We start from the raw sequence: 13,848 nt of genomic DNA, 5'->3' as shown, positions 1-13,848 counted from the left end.
CAAAGATCTGACTGAATGAATAAACGGATGCTGGGAGGAGGAAGTGAGAGAGGCGGATGGGGGAGGGAGAGAGGGATGGTTGAACAAATGAGAAAACAACCAAAGCTGCCTGCAGGGTCACTATGCTGCATGAGTCCAGGGATGCCACTCACATCGTGCTCGGCATGGATGGCACCTCCAGCAACACAACTGCCAGGGAAGGACAGGAAGGTGGCTGGTCACAGGGAGAAGCTGGCCTACTGGCCTCAGCCTGGGGAAGGAGACCAAACTTGTGTCCATCAATCTTCCTGCTCCGGCTGGAGGAGTCTCAGGGAAGGGAGGTGGGCAGAGGCCGGAGTGCAGCAGACACAGCCCACTTCCCCTCCCGGCCACACACACTCGGAGAAGCCCCGCATGAAGCTGGAGCCCCACAGAATGCCATCAGAACTCAGGAGGAGGGCTGTGTCCCCCAGGTCGAGCTCCTTCCTCAGATATCTGCTCATGCCTGCCTTCTCTGGATGCCACCAAGTGCCCAAGTCGGGACTGGTGTGCATCACCCCCTCTTTCACCCTCCACTGCCATCAGCACAAGGGCACGGCCAGCAGGCCCAGAGAGCCATCTGAGCCCCAGCAGGATTGCACAGCCTCCACACTGCAAGGAAACCCTTCATCCTGGGTCCACAGCAACCTCTCCACAATCCCTCCCCCTGCCAGGCTGATACTGGCCAGCCTGTATTCCATGTTCCACAGCAAGGCTATCATTCTGCTGCTAGGAGGGGGTACTCTCTCATGGGCTAGAGGTATTCTCTCCAGATTGGCTCCTCAAGGCTTCCCACCCAAACCAGATCCCTGGAATCTCTGAAGGCCCGATGCCCCTGGGATTATCTGGTCCTGGGCACCCTCCTCATCACTGGGCTCCAGGCCGGGCACTCCTCTCTGGGATCCAGCTGTCCTCGCCCACTGGCCTAGAGAGATGCTACCAGTAAGCCAGGCACAGGGAACAGGAGAAGGCCAGCTCCTTCCCCTGGCCCCTTTCCAGGGGACTCAGCTCATACAGGCCAGCCCATGCTGTTCTAGAAGTCCCTGCTGTGCTCAGCTGACCCAAGTTTCCTGAGTACAGAAGGGGAGGTACCTCCAAGGTCACACAGGGAGGGAGACCCAGGGTGGAGGTGATGGCCAGAATTCAGTGGGAACTCAGAATTCCCTCCACCACACAGGCTGTAGAGGATGCGGGCACAAAGGACCAACACATGTAAAAGTGCATGTGGGCAAGATGGAAGCCATGGCTGCGGTGGCAATTCCTCTGTCCCACCAGGCTCAGAGATGCACATGTCTCCTGCCTAACTCAGGGACCCCAAAAGCTCTGTAAAATTGAAGGTAAACAAACCACTAATGACACAACAAAGTGGGAGGAGGCTTTTCAGGGTCCTAGGGCTCCCTGCCAGAAGGGACCAGAGTGGCTAATAGCCAATGGCACTGATGGCAGTGACTTTTTCCCTAATGACCATGTTCAAAGGGCCCAGAAAGCATGCTCCCAACCAACTAGCCCGGTATCTCCACCAGGTCACCCAACCCAGCCACAAGCCTGGCCAGAGTATGGCAACCCTAACCCCCTATCAGGAAAGCTCCCCAATTCTTGGCTTCCCCAATTCAAGGTCACCTTATTTCCCAACGGCATGTTAGTGACTGGGAACAGGAGATGTGGTTCCAGTCCCAGAAGGGTTAACAACTCACAGTAGGACTCTGGGTCGACACCCCATCCCTGGGGCTGGAACTTCCCACATAAACATGCTGGAGAGGTGGGGGCTCACTCTCTGAGGCCTTCAGGTCTCATTTCTGTGATTTTAGGGGCAAAGGGGGTTTGTAGGGCTCAGTAGGGGCCTCAGCCCATCAGAGATTCCGTGGGAGCCCAAAGTTTTACCTCAAACACACCATTCTCCTCATCAAACCCCTGGTCCTTTCCTGAAGCATGTTCAGACTTGGAATAAACAAGTGTTTGTTGGGAACCTCCCATGGTCCAGGCCCTTTGGGAGACACTGAGGAAACATGAAGGGGTAAGAGAACTGCCCTTAGGCAACCATCTTACAGAGACAGAAACTAAGGCTCAGAGAGGCTTTGAAATCTGCTCAAGGGAACACAGCTAAGAATTCAACTCCCAGGGCTCTAGGCCCGCTAAGACTAGCACTGGGATGTGAAGACCACCCCCACCCCCCAAATCCCTTTAGGCACAAGGAAAAGTTAGTTTTGTGAAACTGGAATCTAGTAAGATCAGAAACTCAGAGTCCAGGACACAGGACTGGCTGCCTGAGTTGATTTTGTTCTGAAACGCCCAGCCTGGCCCCAAAACCCATGTCAGAACTCGACCACCTTTTGACACCCTTCTCTGAGCTGTATGAGCAGCAGCAGCAGGCAGGTGTGTGACCTCCACAACCCATAGGCACACACATCACAGCAGCACTGCTCCCGGAGCCCACCAGGTCCTCCCAAGGTTGTGTGTGTCTTGGCCCCTTGCATAGACAGGCACCAAACCAGGTGAACAGGACTGGTCTGTAGAGCTAGAGCTGCTGGTCCTGCTCCCAGAGACGGCCTTCTCCCACAGCAGAGCTGGTCAGGGCCCAGCTGGTCTCCCTGCAGCCCCAGGTGAGAGGCCTCTGGAGGGATGCTCTGAAAAACCACTCCTTCCTACAAGTGTCAGAGGGTCCATGCTCCTCAACCTGGTCTTCCCACCTCGGGACTAACCTGGATTTCGGAGATGCTTTCCCTGGGGAGGCTGCTGGGCAGTACATAAGCCATTTGTCTCCCCCTCTCCCCGGCCCCTGGCCCGCTGCCACGGTGACCTCCCCTCCCCCAAGAAGGGCGGTGAGCTGGGGGGTGGGAAGAATCCACCGCCAACGCTCTCGGGAGGGGTGCTGGGAAGCCAGGCAGGGCGTGTCGCCTGGTCCTTTCTCTGCCCAGCCCCGGGCGTCACGGCTCTTGGTGTGAGGCGCCCCGTACCATCCCCCAAATCTGCCTCGCACTGGGGAACCCTTGCTGTCATCGCCCAGATCCCTGAGCCCCATAGGGGCTAATACACACTGGCGAAGGGCAGCGGGTCTAGAACCTTCTGTGCCCAGTCGGACGTAAGCCAGGGGAGGTAGGCGCCCTGTTCCCCCACGACCTGCACCCGCTCTTTTCAGAGGAGACATCTGTGGGTCTCCCCCCGCCCGCGGCCGTCTGCCCTGGGGTCTGGACGTGCCCGTAATTACTGTTCCGGGCAGGGGCCCCAGGGAACCCCTCCGGTGCCGCGGGGTGGGGAGCGGCCAGACGCCAGTCCCGTCTCGTTCTCCAAAGAGGGGCGCCGTCCTCCCCGCGACCCTCGCCGGCGCCCCGCCACCTGCGCGGTCGCCCGCAGCCGGTGCCGCAGTGCGAGCGAGCCGGCGAGCCCGGAGCCTTCACGCCTCGGCCGGCGCCGCTGAGCGAGCCGCCGCCCTCCGGCCTCCCCGCCGCGCCGCACCTGCACCCGCACCCCGAGCCCCCACCCCAGATCCCACCCTCACCCCCACCTCCGGCCCCAGCGTCTGCTCGGCCCTTACCCTTGGGCCCTCCCCTGCCCGGCCCCGCCCGAGCCGGCCCCGACTTCTCATCCCCAAACCTCCCCTCTACCCAGGCACCGAGGGGCCTTTTCGAGCCGGGGCCGGGGTCCCAGTCGGGTGGATGATTTGGCGGGGGTTCGACTCGACGCCGAGCCAAGAGAATAAGCGGGGTACTTACCACTCTGCTCCCCCAAGAACACCAACTTGAATTTTCTCAGCGGGTTCCCAAAATCTCCCCCTGCGGACATGGTGCTGGCAGCCTGGGCTGGGAAAGGAGGAGGAGGAGGAGAAGCGAAGGAGCAGGGAGGGGAGAGGAGGAGGGCGAGGGGAGGCGGCCGGCGGTGCGGGAGCCGGAGGGGGAAGGGCTGGCTGCGCGCGTCCCTGACTCCCCAGCTGCGTCCCGGCCCCGGCCTGCGGCTGCGTGTCCGGCGGCGGAGGAGAAGGAGGAGGAGAAAGAAGAGGAGGAGGAGGAAGGCTGGGGCTGGGCTGCCGCGGGCGGCGCTTGATGCGGTGCGAGGGGCGCGCTCTGGACGCCCGAGGCGCGGCGCGAACAGCGAGGCGCGGGCTGAGCGGGGCGCAGGGACTGCGCGCAGGGCGGAGGAGCGCTCTCCCAAGCCGCACTGGTCGGCCCCCCTCCCGCCTCTCTTCTCCGCCCGCGCCTGCGCTCTGCGCGCTCCCCAGCCTCTGATGTCATTCGGGGCCTGCGGGGCTGGGGGGCGCCAGTCCACCCACCTGGAGCCCGCACCCGGCGGGGGAGAGAACCGCCTCGCCGTGCCTCAGAGAGATCCCCGAATCGAGCCCTGTCTCACTGCCCCTCTACGTCTGTCTTCCCCACTCTACCCCTCCTTTGAATCCAGAAAATGACGTGAAATTATCAGGGGATATTCGTTTCTGGTCTTTAAACCTAGATGCTAGTCCCTTCCTCCACCTCCTGCAACACCAATGCACACTCAACCTGGCCATCCTAGAGGGTGGAAAGGAAAGGAGTGGGGGATGAGCCAGGGTGTGGTGGACCGTGTGTGCTCAGACAGGCTCTACTGTCATCTTGTGCGTCTCTTGCCCTCCCTACCCTCTCTAGACCCAGATCCCTCCTCTTGGGCACAATCTGTGAGGTCATAGGTGTCCCCACAGACATGCCCAGTGAGAGAGGAAGCACCAGTAAAAGGCGTACCTTCCTCAAACCAACCGCTCCTGAGGATCATTTTATCCTAAACCTAATGCCCCGTGGGAGAGAAGGAGCAATGAGGCCCTGAATGTCAGCACCTCCATCTCCAGAACGGTGCCCTGGATCCCTGGACCCTGGGGCCTCCGTGTTGACAATGCCGCTCCTTGCCCTGGCAATTAGGTGTATCTGGACAATGAGCTCCTGGAGCACAGGAGGGAGACCTCCCATTTGCCTCTGTATTCATCCGACCTTTTAAGGCACACAGAGTAGGTTGTGAGTGGGTGAGAACAAGGAGCAGGTGCCAGGTGTTAGAAGCACTCCCAACCCAGTCCTAGCATTCTGGCTAATGCTAGCTTTGAGGTTTTGCAAAGCTGCCTCTACTGTGCTGCCACCACGTGGTCTATGCTTTTAGGACTGTTCAATGAACATTTATTTGGGATTATAACCCAAATGTTTAGGAACAAGTTGCATGTGTGTGTGTGTATTTCATACAGAGAGAAAAGTGAGAAGCAACCTTCATCTCTGGAGATTTCCAGAGGACATTTGTTGACCTCTTTTTGACTTACATGGCTTGCTTGGGATGTCTCCCTGTCTGGCTCCATGGTTTGTTTACTTAGAGTCTCTCTTTCTCTCATTGCTTATTAAAAACCAGAGAGTGAGTTCCATGAAATCAGCAGTTGAGGCTCCACTACTGAATCCCAAGGACCTAGCTCAGAGCTTAGGAAATAGTTGTTGAAAGTTTGAATGAATGTCTAGAATGCAAATCAGAACAACTGTTTCACTTATTGAAGAGACTGTCTTTTCCCCATTGTATATTTTTGCCTCGTTTCTCATATGTTAATTGACCATAAGTGTGTGGATTTATTTCTGGGTTCTATATTCTGTTCCATTGACCTATGTGTCTGATTTTTGTGCCAGTGCCATACTGTTTTGATTACTGTGGCTTTGTAATATAGTCTGAAGCCAGGGAGCATGATTCCTCCAACTCTGTACTTCTTTCTCAAGATTTTTTTGGCTATTTGGGGTCCTTTGTGTTTCCATACAAAATTTGAAATTATTTGTTCTGGTTCTGTGAAAAATGCCATTGGTATTTTGGTAGGGATTGCATTGAATATGTAGATTGACTTGGATAGTATGGTCATTTTGACAATATTAATTCTTCTAATGCAAGAACACGATATATCTTTCCATCTGTTTCCATCATGTTCAATTTCTTTAATCAGAGTCTTATAGTTTTCTGAGTACAGGTCTTTAACCTCCTTAGGTAGGTTTATTTGTGGGTATTTTATTCTTTTTGATGTGATGGTAAATGGGATTGTTTCCTTAATTTCTCTGTTTGATAGTTCGCGGTTAGTGTATAGAAATGCAATAGATTTCTGTATATTAATTTTGTAACCTACAACTGTACCAAATTTATTGATGAGCTCTAGTAGTTTTCTGGTGGCATCTTTAGGATTTTCTATGGATAGTATCAGTTCATCTGCAAACAGTGACAGTTTTACTTCTTTCTTTCCAATTTGGATTCCTTTTATATCTTTTTCTTCTCTGATTGCTGTGGCTAGGACTTCAAAAACTACGCTGAATAAAAAAGGTGAGAGTGGACATTGTTGTCTTGTTCTTTTCAATAAATGGCACTAGGAATACTGAACAGCTATGTGTAAAAGAATGAAGTTAGAACATTCTCTAACACCATATACAAAAATAGACTCAAAATGGATTAAAGACCTAAATGTAAAACCATGTACTATAAGACTCTTAGAGGAAAACATAGGCAGAACACTCTTTGACGTAAATTGCAGAAATGTTTTTTTTTTGATCCATCTCCTAAAGCAAAGGTAACAAAAGCAAACATAAACAAATGGGACCTAGTTAAGCTTAAAAGCTTTTGCACAGCAAAATAAACCATTGACAAAATGAAAGGACAACCTACTAAATGGGAGAAATGTCTGCAAATGATATGACTGTTAAGGGGTTAGTATTCAATGTATTTAAAGAGCTCATACAACTCAACATCAAAAAAACAAAACAACCAAATTAAAAAATGGGCAGAAAAACTGAATAGACATTTTTCCAAAGAGGAAATGCAGATGGCCAACAGGCTCATGAAAATGTGCTCAGTATTACTAATCATTAGGAAAATGCAAATCAAAACCACAATGAGATATTATCTCACACCTGTCAGAATGTCTACAATCAAAAAGACCAAAGATAACAAATGTTGACAAGGATGTGGAGAAAAGGGAACCCTTGTACACTCTTGGTGGGAATGTAAAGTGGTGCAGCCACTGTGGAAAACAGTATGGAGGTTCCTCAAAAAACTAAAAATAAAACTGCCAGATGATGCAGCAATTCCACTCCTGGTTATATATCCAAAAAATAATAATTCAAAAAGATATATGCACCCCAATGTTCATGGGAGCATTATTTACAATTGGAAGCAACGTAAGTGTTCATCAACAGATAAAGACAAAGAAGAGGTGGTGTATATATATATATATAGATAGATAGATAGATAGAATACTACTCAGCCATAAAAAAGAATGGAATTTTGCCGTGTGCAGCAACATGGATGAACTTGGAGGGCATTATGCTAAGTGAAATACGTCAGACAGAGAAAGATAAATACTGTATGGTATTATATGTGGTAACTAAAAACTATAACAAACAAGTAAATAGAGCAAAAAAGAAGTAGACTCACAGATACAGAGAACAAACTGTGGTTACCAGTGGGGAGAGGGAAGGGGAAGGGGCAATATAGGGGTAGGAGAAAGAAAAAGGTTATTATGGGATTATATGAAATCATATGTGTGAAACTTTTGAAAATTGTAAAGCACTGTAGGATTTAAAGAATCTTTCATTCAATAAAAATTTTTCTAAATAAAAATAAATTTAAAAACTAAAAAATTCATCCTTTTCCTACTGGGAAAAAAGCAAACAAACAACTGTTCCACTCCTCAGAATGGCCTTTGGTTTGGAGCCCCATAGACTGTAGGGCATCACCCTGGGATATCTCCCCTATGATGCCTGGCATCAGGCACAGGGCCACATTTCAAACTCCCACCCCACTTCTGCTCTGGGGTTTTGCTCTCTCAGGAGGCTGCATCCAGCATGGGGCTGAAGGATGCCCTAGAAGGAGACAAGCCTCCCAAGCCGCAGCCCTTCCTGCCTCTATGAGTGGTCCCTCCATGGGAGGGGCAGGGGAAGCACCCAGCGGGGCACCCTTCCTCCTACCCACACCTTTTCGTAACATCTGGTGCTGTCTTCCCACACACTCTTGTCACATCCTGAGGAAATCATCTGTGGCAAGACGAAGTGCGACAGAAATTGTACCATCTTATCGGTAAGCCTGCGCAAGTCCTGTGCCTTCCCTGACCATCTGGTCCATACATGAGGCAGTGGGGCCGTAGGGGAGGGAGGGGTGGGGCACGGGCCCCTCTGGGCACCTCTAAGCCTCTGAGTCAGCTTACATGCTTACCAGCCCCAGCTGACTGTGGGCCAGGATGCCTTGTGGGACTCTGTCCAATTCTTCCAGTTCAAATGACAAAAGCCCGACTCCAGCTACTTGGGTACAGCGACGTGGGCTGGCTCAGGTAGCGAGAGCAGACAGTGGCATTGCTCACAGAATGTGGTCATCAGGCTATGGGATCAGAGTTGGCTCCACATCCCTCTCCTTCCCCATCTTTTGTCATTGCTCGTCTCTCCTTATTTGGGGTCTTGTTCTTAACCTGCCCTAGAGCAGACAGGCTTTCTCCAGGTGGGGAAAACAAAATGTGAAATGTGGCCACTGTGACACTCAGTTTGGCAATCCCACTGGAACAAGTTTCTTCCACATGGCATCCTTGTGTTCCATTTTTGAAAATTATGTAAAGCTTCCTATTGAGGCTAACGATGTATATATAAGTTGTAAAGAAAACCTGTCATTAGGAATGCCCATTTACCCTCCACCCAGCTGGAGCAATCAAACATCACAATATTCTGAGGCGTCTGTTGTTTCCCTCCACTGCACCCCTGCCGCTCCCTCCCTCCCCAACGCAGAAATGCAGAACCCCAGCTGCCTTTTCATTGAGTTTATCACATTTGGATGTGTCCTTCAACAATATCTCCTTTTGTTTGCATCTTTTGAACTTTATCTAAGGTATCAAATGACGTGTTTTTCTCCTATGACTTACATTTTTCTTACGTCATGTTCCTAAGATTCATCTGTTGATGTGTATAACAGCAGTCCTTTCATTTTCACTGCGATTTTGTATTCCATTGTTTGCTCCAATTTTAAAATCATTTTCAGTAAAATGTGTCCAGTTTAAAAATGTAAAATACTTTTAGATTCACAATGATAACATCTTACATAGCCATAGTACATTAGTAAAACCAGGAAATTAACACTGGAAAATGTACCCAGTTTTCCTTCTGCTACTACAAATAATGCTGTTGTGAACATTCTTTATGTGCCTCCTGATACACCTGTGAGAAGTTTTAGCAAGCTGTGTTTTGAGTAAATAAACTTAGGTATAGAATTAAGTATATGTTTAATCTTATGCCAAACTGTTTTCCAACAATAGTCCTCAGCTCATATAGCTCTACACCTTCACTTATAGTTTTCATTTTCTTCAAGAGAGTCTTGACTCTTCTCAGCTCTTTGCTATTTAATGAACTTTTTAAAAACTTTTTAAAAATTTGAAGTATAGTTGATTTACAGTGTTTCAGGTGCATAGCAAAGTGATTCATTTATACATATTATTATATGCATTTTTAATTAAACTTTTTATTTTGAGATCATTATAGATTTACAAGTAGTTGTAGGAAATAAGACAGATCCTGTGCATCACTTATCCAGATTCCCTCAGTGGTAGCATCTTGCAAAACTATAGTACCATATCACAACCAAGATACTGACAGGTGCAGAACATTTCCATCCCCACAAGGGTCCCTCATGAGGTCCTTTTATACGGACACCCTCTTCCTCCTGCCCCACCCCTTTCCTAATCTCTGGCAACCACTAAACTGTTCTTTGTCTCAATAATTTTGTCATTTTAAGAATGCTATATAAATGAAATTATACAGTATGTAACATTTTGGGATTGGTGTTTTTCACCTGGCATACTTCTGTGGCGATTCACCCAGGTTCTGTGTATCAATAGTTGGCTCCCTTTTACTGCTGACCAGTATTCCATAGTAGGGATTACCACAGTTTGTTTACCATTCACCCATGGAAGGGCATCTGGGTTATTTCCAGTTTGGGGCCATTACAAATAGAGCTGCTATGAACATTCATGTACAGGTTTGTTTGTTTGTTTGTTTTCGTGTACAGGTTTTTGTGTGAACATAAGTTTTTATTTCTCTGGGATAAATACCAAAGAGTGCAATTGCTGGGTCATATGGTAGCTGCATGTTTAGTTTTTTTTTCTTTTAAAGGAATAGCCGAACTCTTTTCCAGTTGGTACCACTTTATATTCCTACCAACGTCACATGAGGGATCCGGTCTCTCCACATCCTCACCAGCATATGGTTTTGTCACTATTTTTTGAGCCATTCTGTGAAGTGTGTAGAGATATCTCACTGTGGTTTTAATCTGCTTTTCTCTAATGGCTAATAATATTAAACATCTTTTCATGTGCTTATTTCCTATCTCTATATCCTCTGAAATATCTGTTCATGGCTTTTGTTCATTTTTTAATTGGATTGTTTGCTGTTTTACTGTTGCATTTTGAGAGTTCTCTATATATTCTAGGTATTAGTCCTCTGTCAGATATGTGGTCTGCAAATATTTTTCTCCCAGTCTGCAGCTTATGTTTTCATCCTCTTAACAGGGTTTTTTGCAGAGTAAAAGTTTTCAATTTTGATGAAGCCCACCTTACTGATTTCTTTTCTTTTAAGAATTGTGCTTTTGCTGTCATGACTAAGCCCTAAGTCTCAAAGATTTTCTATGTTTTTTCCTAAAAGGTTAAAAATAGGTTTATGTTTTACATTTCAGTTCATGATTCACTTTGAGTTAAATTTGTATGAGCTATGAAACTTAGGTTGGAGGCTTATTTTGGGTTTTTTTTGGTCTATGGATGTCCAGCTGCTTCAGCACCATTGTTCTTCCTCTAGTGAATTATTTTCGGCCATTTGTCAAAGATCAGTTGGGCCTTGTTACTGTTGGGGAGGGGGTGAACATCCGGTCTCCCTACATGGTCTTCGATGACACTACAGGTGGGAGTCACTGACCACCTCCCCCCACCCCATACTGCCCAGTGGGGACAACAGGCCCAGCTCCCATCTTGGCCTTCTCTGATGCCCCCATCCCAGCTGAAGGATTGGGGCACCTTGATCTAGCTTAGAGATGGTAGAAGTCTATACTCACCACTTGGACTTTACTGGGGTAGGTAGGTGGGAGTGGGGGGACCTCACAGTTTTTCTGCAGTGTTTGACTAAAAGTTTTCTGTCTTACTAAGCTGCCCCTCTGCTGCTCCATTGACTAGAGAGAGCAAGCTTTGGTTGGGGCTTTATTTTTGTCTGTGCTCAGTGGTGTTTTTTAGTCACTAGCTTCTTCAGCTCCAAGTCCAGGACATAAGAGATAAAAGGAAAACCCAGGGAACTCATCACCATGTCATTCCTCAGGCCCTAAGGTCCAAAGCTGGTCTGCCTTCTTCTCTCCAGCTTTTAGAGTTTTCTTATGTTTGTTTTGTACATAATATCTAGAGTATTTAATTGTATTTAGCAGGAGGAACAGGGAAAAGTATGTTTGCTCCACCTTTCTACCTACATATTTTAATGTAAACTTTTATTGAAATGTATCATGCATGCCTAAAAGTCAACAAATCACAAGTGTACAGCTTAATGAATTTTTCCAGAGTGAACATATCTATCTAACCACCACTCAGATCAAGAACAGGAATATTTTATATATATATGTATAACTGAATCACTTTGCTGTACACTTCAAACTAACATGACATTGTAAATTAACTATACTTCAATTAAAAAAAAAAAAGAAGAGGAATATTGCCAGCATCCCAGAAGTCTCCGTCATGCCCCTTCCCAGGCATTGCTCTGTTCCCACAAAGGAAAGAACTATTCAGATATTTCAGCAAAGACTGGTTTTGCCCATATTTAAACTTTGTATAAGTGGAGTCAAACAATATGTACTCTTTCTTTTATATTTATTTATTATTTATTCATTTGTTTTGGCTGTGCTGGGTCTTAGTTGCAGCACACGGGATCTTCACTGCAGCATGTGGGATCTTTAGTTGCAGCGTGTGGACTCTTAGTTGTGGCATGCATGTGGGATCTAGCTCCCTGAGCAGGGATTGAACCTGGGCCCCGTGCATTGGGAGCATGGAGTCGTACTCACTGGACCACCAGGGAAGTCCCGAACAATATGTACTCTTGCATCTCTGGCTTCTTTCATTAAATACTGGGTTTGTGAGAGTCACCCATGGTGTTGCAGGTAGTAGTAGTTGATCCATTTTTGAGGTTGTATAGTGTTCCACGGTGTGAATATATCAGTTTATTTATCCATCTATTGTAGAGGGACATTTCAGTTGTTTCCAGTGCTTGGTTATTACAAATATTGCTGTTATGAAAATTCTTAGATGTGTTTTTTGATGAATATATGTGCCAGATATACACGTGTATTTCTTCTGGGCATATACCTGAGTGTAGAATTGCTAAATCATAGAGTATGTCTATTTTCAGATTTAGTATATACTTCCAGCTTTCCAAAGTAGTTGTACCAAGCAGCAGTGATACATGAGAGTTCCAGTGTTTCACATCCTTGCTTACACTTAATATTGTCAGTCTTTTAATTTTAGACATTCTGGTGGATAGGTAGTGATTTCTCACAGTAGCTTTAATTTGCTTTTCCTTGATGCCTAGGAAGGTGTTATCTTTCTTTAAGGAGGATTTACATTTGTTTATGCCAGGCACTAGGGAATCCTAGCAAACGGTATTCACTTAATCCAGTTTCAGAAACTGAAACGCTTTGGAGATGGACTGAAGTCTCTGTGAGAGCTGGTCTCCTTGCAGCCCAAACTGATGACTAGGCTGCACTTCTCTGGGTTCTCATCCCAACATGAGTCTCTCTTCTTCAGTGAGTCCTAGACTCCAACTATCTACCCCATTCCTTTGAGCCTGACTAGTACACCTCCCAGACTCTCGGCTGACTTGTCCAGAATTAGTAAATGCTTCTGGGCCAGAAGTAGTCCAAATGTTGGGCACACCTTCCTGGATTCCCATTTTCTCCAAAATCTAGGCCCACTACGTCTTTGCCACTTTGTTCTCTCTCCAATACCTTCAAGTATATTTTTAAAAACTGTGCCTAGTTTTTCTTGGTGTCCGGAATGAATCACCTAAACTTCTATCAGAAGAGGCATGGGGTTTTTAAAAAATTACTTCTTGTTCCTTCTTCCTTTTACAGATATTCTCCCTTATACCTTTGAATATATTTGCTACATTTGCTATACTTATTTTACACAGTTGATCTGTATGCATTGTGTCCAGTTTGTTGTATACCTTTTATAGTGGTTTTAATTCTCAAGTCTCTCCTGGTTTTGGCTTGTGAACTCCCGTGTCCCTTGTGGTTATCAGCTGTCCAATCAGATAATGAGTAAGGGATACGATGAAGGTCTGTTTTTGTCACTCCTGGTAAGTATGAAGGGTGGTGTGGGGATGACCCACACCAGATGGAGAGCCCTGGGTTCTCCAGAACTGCTACTCAACCTCCTTCTTGCTTTTGTGTCACAGAGAAATCTCTCTAGTCAGGGACTCCTAGATTCTTCGAAAAAAGCAGCAATGATAGAAGACAAAGTCTTTAGAATGGTCTCATGAGTGGGGTCACCTACTGTCCTTGAAACCATCATCCGCCATCCATGAGGGTCTGGAGGAGACTGGGATGGAAGAGCAGATGTCTGGGCATCTGGGCAGCCTGCATGTGCTTCATCAGAATCCCAGACGGGCGTGGCTCTGCTATGAGCCTGGCACCCCGAGCAGCCAAGTTGCTGCCGCTCATTCCTTTTCTCCTGTGACAGGCTCCAGCCAACCTCCGGGAGATACAGCAGCAAGGAACGAACAGAACTTAACATCTCTCCACCACCCTTTCTTCCCACCTGTGTACCTGCCACCCCCGCCTCAGACTGCTACTAACATTTCACAT

At 47.5% G+C, this 13,848-nt stretch overlaps 1 protein-coding gene across 1 annotated transcript in view; it reads right to left on the bottom strand.

The window, feature by feature from the left end:
* The window catches only part of RAB6B (RAB6B, member RAS oncogene family), a 57,540-nt gene extending 53,393 nt beyond the window's left edge, over positions 1-4,147 (bottom strand). The window contains exon 1 of the mRNA XM_029214844.1: positions 3,729-4,147. Within this exon, the coding sequence (XP_029070677.1) occupies positions 3,729-3,798 (70 nt within the window). The 5' untranslated portion in view covers positions 3,799-4,147. The remainder of the gene's footprint in view (positions 1-3,728) is intronic.
* Positions 4,148-13,848: the final 9,701 nt, after the last annotated feature.

Source organism: Monodon monoceros, unplaced genomic scaffold (assembly GCF_005190385.1).
Source record: "Monodon monoceros isolate NGI ecotype Baffin Bay Population unplaced genomic scaffold, NGI_Narwhal_1 Super_Scaffold_11, whole genome shotgun sequence".
Taxonomy (NCBI): domain Eukaryota; kingdom Metazoa; phylum Chordata; class Mammalia; order Artiodactyla; family Monodontidae; genus Monodon; species Monodon monoceros.
The sequence above is the reverse complement of the archived record's forward strand: the minus strand, read 5'-3'. Positions and strand labels throughout refer to the sequence as shown.